Source organism: Lycium barbarum, chromosome 2, assembly GCF_019175385.1.
Source record: "Lycium barbarum isolate Lr01 chromosome 2, ASM1917538v2, whole genome shotgun sequence".
In the NCBI taxonomy this organism is placed as follows: Eukaryota; Viridiplantae; Streptophyta; class Magnoliopsida; order Solanales; family Solanaceae; genus Lycium; species Lycium barbarum.
In genome coordinates this window covers 129,823,216-129,829,052 of record NC_083338.1, presented here as the reverse complement: position 1 = coordinate 129,829,052, position 5,837 = coordinate 129,823,216, and the positions used below count along the sequence as shown (strand labels likewise).

At 34.9% G+C, this 5,837-nt stretch overlaps 1 protein-coding gene across 4 annotated transcripts; it reads right to left on the bottom strand.

The window, feature by feature from the left end:
- Nucleotides 1-875: 875 nt before the first annotated feature.
- LOC132627223 (scarecrow-like protein 1) lies at nucleotides 876-4,494 on the bottom strand. 4 transcript variants are annotated; one of them, XM_060342434.1, is made up of 3 exons: nucleotides 4,326-4,493; nucleotides 3,906-3,960; nucleotides 876-2,791 (listed from the first exon to the last, which is right to left on the bottom strand). In XM_060342434.1, exon 3 carries the CDS (start codon nucleotides 2,672-2,674, stop codon nucleotides 1,058-1,060), a length of 1,617 nt encoding a protein of 538 aa, XP_060198417.1. In that variant the 5' UTR covers nucleotides 2,675-2,791; nucleotides 3,906-3,960; nucleotides 4,326-4,493; the 3' UTR covers nucleotides 876-1,057. The 4 variants fall into 4 exon arrangements, with proteins under 4 accessions (XP_060198417.1, XP_060198418.1, XP_060198419.1 ...); XM_060342435.1 differs by lacking the exon at nucleotides 4,326-4,493 and adding an exon at nucleotides 4,098-4,315; XM_060342436.1 differs by lacking the exon at nucleotides 4,326-4,493 and adding an exon at nucleotides 4,116-4,315.
- Between the last annotated feature and the right edge of the window lie 1,343 nt (nucleotides 4,495-5,837).

Here is a 5,837-nt window from a genome sequence, read left to right as displayed (position 1 = left end):
TTTTTTATTGTTACTGTTTGGGTTTTCTCTTATGGACGACTAATTGATGATTGAGGTGAAGACATAAGTGGTGCTCCACCAAGAAGTTGCTAAAGTCTTGACTCAAATTGATACTAGGGAAAGAAGAAAAAGAGCTACTAGGTTCATATCTGAACTGGTAACTCTTTATCTTACAGTGTGCTATGATAAAGTTTGTATGCACTTTAACTAATTTAACGCGCACGCTGTATAGCCACAAGCAGATATCTTAGACATCAGTTGACCCTTTCATACTTTGATCCAAACAAATGAAGTTACAAATACCTTCGTGGAGCCAGGTACCTAATAGAATGTCAGTTTGTCTTGACAAGGAACTAATAACATAGTATTAGTTTCAGCTTAACCGAGCCACTAACTAAAAAGGAAGTCCTCAATTTCTCTTGAACAAGATATTAACATAGCATTAGCTTCAACTAAACAAGCTCGACCTGAAAACATTTACTGGCTCAAAAGCTTGTGAATGTTTATGCTGCTTAAGCAATCACGAGAAATTGCTCCTGATTAACAGAATCTTCATACACCAACTTTATGCAACAAACTGCCCCCTCAATCCCAAATAAGTTGAAATCGAGTATATAATCCGCACTTTTCCATTTAAGCCCAAATTATGTCATCATCATACCAAAATAAAATAGAAGTGAAAAGTAAATCAAATATATAAAGATAAAGATAAAGATAATAGTGATAACTATATAGATGCCAATAAATAAAAAGGTGAAAAGGAAGAAAATTGCTGCAACTATTGGACTTACTAAGATCCTGCTAAATTGTCTGGACAGAAAAATAAAAATGAAGAGCCAAAAACAGCAAGCTGAAATTGAAAATGACATAGGAAAGACAAAAAAAAGAACAGTTTTATCTCCTAAATTCGCATCAACCTACATTAGCACATAAGTTAATCTGTATCTTCAATAGCATCAAAGTATACAATGTCATGCATTCTGATCATAAACACTGAAATATTATCACAAAGTCGGATTTCGCTACAAGTTGATCCAATGCACAGCATTGTTTGTTACTATTTCCAAGCCGAAGCAACAGTCAAGGTCTTGTCTTCCCACCCAAAATGGAGTGCAGCAGCCTCCTCCTTTACTTTGTACCTATCACTATATTGCTTGATAAGATCCTGGATCGATTCGTAGACATTTCGGCTAATTGGGCATGGAGTGAAACCAGCCATCATCATCCTAGCTCTCCACTTTCCTGCAACTTCATAACGCTCTATTCGCTCCAATCCCTCACACGCAACAATGTTTATGATATCACGTGCAAGACATTGCCGTTCCACGTTAACCCTCTCTTGGCTATCCCTTGAAAGAGTAGCATCGAGAGACTCGAATACAGCAGAATAGTAGTTGTAGACTTCTGCAAACCTTTGTAGAAACGGTGCGGTGTTAGTGTTCATGTCTTGCTCAACAACTGTTACCAGCTTAGGTTTTAAGCTCTTCACCATCCGAAGAAGTTGGTCTCTTTGGTTTACTGTTGATACACTTTCATCGGGCATGTGATGAAGCTGGAAGGCAAAGTTCACTATAACAGCTTCGCCAGGTCGGCGATTTAACATTTCCGGGGTGACTAATGCAGTGTTCGAAGGCACTGCTTGGAATTCAAAAGAGATGTTAAGATCTTTTGCTAGCTGAAAAAGCCTTAGACCGATAACGTTAAGGCCTCCAATAGCACGCTGGACAGATTCAGGGTCATCTACCCCAGTTAACCTCAAATGAGGTGGCTTACCGGGCATACTAGCCAATGTCTGCAATAAAGTGTAATATTGACTTCCTTGGTTAATGTCAAAATCTACGATGTGAACTCTTTTCTCATCTTTAAAAGCCTCTAGGATCGCACCGTTTGCTGCCATAAAACCAAACCTAAAGTATGGACATACTTCAAAGAGGACTTGCATAGCAGAGAGTCTTTCGGAAGACGGGGCTTCTTTGCATTTTAGAGCTTTATAAAGACCTTTGCCAGATGTCGCCATTCGAGCTGCAAGAGCTTCTACCAGGTAAGCTGCAGTTCTTTCAAGAGGATCTCCCTGGATGGAAACCATCTGCCTGAGCTCATTAATCATAAATGACGCTTGTTCAATGTTCCCATCTTGAATAGCAGCAGCACAACTAAAAAGCATCTGCTTTGGAGTTTGAGGAGCAGTGACGGATATTTCCTTGTAGCTACTACTGCTACTGATATTAGAATCTGCAGATGTTGACTCCTTGGGAGAGTCATTAAGTTGGCTAAACCATTCACCATCTATGTCCATACGAGCAAATACATCATCTCCTTCAACTTCCTTATCATCAAAAAGTACCCTCTCAAGTTCTTGAAGCTTCATTGTCACCCTTCCATCATCATACTGTAACGAATCTGGACTTCGATTGACAAAGTCTCCAGAATCATAACTAACCTGAGACACATTGTAATCTCTTGATGTGTTTACAAGTTCTTCCGAAGGTGAAGGAGAGTCGAGCAGATACTTAGGATCATAACTATCTGTGCTGCTAGACTCGGTTGCACACATAATCCCACGTGCATTTTTGGTGTACATGGAGGATGTTGACAAGCCAGAGTTATCGTTGTGACCATTTGGAAAATAGAGCTTCCCGTTTCCAATTGATCTTACAGATCTAACTAAAGACATGGTTCACTTATTATACTTATTCTCAAAACAAAGCTGCTTGAAGTTTTTCCTTACAAAAACTGCTACTCGATTCAACCAGAAACTGGTGCGTGATCCCCGTAAATATTCTCTCTGCTTCTGAAACATCAAATAGACACACAGTCCGATTAGACAAAACAAACCAGTAATGTAAAAGAAGACAATATTAAAAGACAACTAATGGGAGAATCTGAATATAGTTAGGTAGTGAAAGAATAGAAGATATATGCATTGTTGCTTATATGATCCCTTATTGCACTGAATATCAACTCAGGGGACAAATGATCCAACATATGAGATAGAATGCAGCAGGAAACAGAAGATTCAGCAGCATAAAATGATTTTAGTTAGGTCTATAACTAGTCAAAATACTTCGAGCTTTTTAGTTTCAGGAACCATATCTACGAGACCAATGGAATTAAAAGCTACTCATCAATGATAGCAAGTCGTCTCTGTGACAAACAGTATCAACTCCCAAAATCACTAAAACGTTTCAAGCTTAAAAAGAATTCTGAAGAAATACCACTGCTATCTATGCAACAGTCTAGGACTTTCAATCATCCAAAATGGAGTATACTACCTATATTTTGTGCCAGACTCCTGCAAAATTTAGGTCTTACTTGTGTGTAGTTGGGAGTTTTCCTTATTTTACTACTCATGCTCCTTCAAAACTTGAAAAGAAGAAGAAGAGGAAATTTAATATAATCAGTTCTTGCTTTTGAGACAAGGTCTATATTAAAAATGGGGAAGCAAGAAGGGCTTTAGCCTATTAGAGAGTCAACAAAATACCAAAAAGAACATAAAACCTCAACAAGAATAAAATAAATATTCCAAAACACTTTGATTTTTACAGATCTATCCTCCTCCTTAGTCCTGAGAATGAATATGGTAATCACAAAAAAACATACTGAAGAAGTGTGAACTCTAACTTCTGAAGAGCAATTAAGGACAGCAACATGATCCATAAACAGATTGTTCTACACAGTTTGTTAACAGATAAGGAAATTCACTTTAAAAGAAACTTATATCAAGAAAATATTCAGATGGTTCTGCAAAGTTTGTTAAAAGATAAGGAAATTCACTTTAAAAGAAACTTATATCAAGAAAATATTCAGATTCCAGCTACCAAATTCAGAACAAAAAACTAAGCAAACATCAGAAAACAAGAGAAACACCAAAACAGTATAATTCAAAGAAACCAAGCCAAATTTACCTGTCTAGTTGAACTTAAATTATTGGCTTCAGAGAGAAAAATCAACAACAGCAATCTGCAAATTTCATATGTGAACAGACCAAGATGAATTTTCAGATTTGGCTTAGAATAAAAGAAAAGCAGACCCTTTTAAGACTTTGACTATGGTAGAGAGAAGAAGTAAACAAAAAGAGCAAGTGAACAGATAAATACCCTTTTATGGTATATTACCAATAAAAATATCTTGAGTAGGTACAAATCCAGCAAGCACAAAGATTAAACAATTTCCATGAGATACATAGAAGAAACTTTCAACTAAAAACCAAAAAAAATTTAATCTTTGGTGCTAAAAATTCAAACTTTATGAAAAGATCAAACTTTCAAGACTTTAAAGAGAATTGAAACTATTGGAATTCAAGAAAAAGGAATGAGAACACTTACACCCTTTTAATTATTTTATATACTTGTAGAGAAGCTTCCAAAAATACCAAGAAATTCAAACCCTTTTACTTTTTCTGGTTCCTCTTGCTTTCTACTATAGTTGTATTAATATTTTTCTTTGTCTGCATGTAAAATACCGACTTGTCTGACTATCTACAAGAACAAGTTGATTGTGTGTGTGTGTTAAATACAACGGGTAAACTGTCAGTGTGATCCATGCCTGTTTTTCATTTTGTCCCCACACGACAAATTAATCATCACCATTGAATGAAAATCTAGTGGACTATGTTTCATTGTTACATGTTAGATGAGCATGGTGAACGCGTGTACGAGATGATGTTTTCATTTTTTTCCTTTTCTTCTTTTTGTTTCATTATCTTTTTCATTGTGGTTAGTGACGTTTGAATGCATGTCATGTTTACTGCAAATTGATGAATTCAAGACATACTCCTTCCATCTCAATTTACGTGACACAATTTAATTAAGCATGAAATTTAAAAAAAAAAAAATCTTTTAAAATTTATGGTTCAAAATAAGACTTCGGTATTTGTTTGACTGTAAATCATCTTATTATTAAGGGTAACTTTAACGTCAAATTGTTTCTAAATATAGAAATATGACATTCTGTTTGAGACAGGCTAAAAAGAAAAGAGTGTCACATAAATTGGAATAGAGAAATTATCAATTATTTCCTCCTGTTCAAATAAGTGTCCACTTAATCTTTTTAGATTGGTTCAAAATAAGTATTCACTAACATAATTAAGAAAGAAACAGATAAGTAAGATTTTATGTAATAAAAAAACTATAAGAGTAGTTTAGTCATATTATATATTTTTGCTTAGGAGTTAGTATTTTCGTAATTACAAAAGCTATGTAAACACTTATTTGAACCGGAGGGAGTGCTAATATATTGATTTTTGTCGCATAGTTAAACCTAGTGATATATGCTCTGTAAATTTTAAAGTTAAATGGTAGATATCATTTTTCAGCTTTTACTTCAATTTTTAAATTTAATTTTCATTAAATATTATCCAGTCATCAACTTAATTTGGTGTAAATAAACAGTAAAATAAGCATTTTGTCCCATTTTAAGGCGATCTTAATATTTTTATACAATTTTATCAATAACGTATTTCATGTTAATCTATTTAATTTTAAAAAATAATTCTTGTAACCATTGAAATTTTAAACTTGTTTGTGATACTTCAATCAAACTTTTCTAAGTATGAATACTTCAAGTCAGCAACGGACCAGAATTTTATACAAGCAAATAAATAACAACAGTAACCAACAACAGATGCAGACTCTCCAAAGAATGTGGTGCAGTAGGTAGGGTTGCTTCTCCTTTAGTCAGAGGTTTCAGTTTTGAACCCTAGGCATGGAAAAATATTTGATTAGAAGCGCTTTCCCCGAATGGGCCCTACGCGGCACAAATCTGAATTAGTCGGGCTCCAATGCGGATACCGGACACCGGATAGGATTTAAAAAAAAAAAATGATGCAGACTCAAGTA

Bases quoted from the DNA above. Each gene is read 5' to 3' on its own strand.
- LOC132627223 (XM_060342437.1), bottom strand. From the start codon at position 2,674: ATGTCTTTAGTTAGATCTGTAAGATCAATTGGAAACGGGAAGCTCTAT.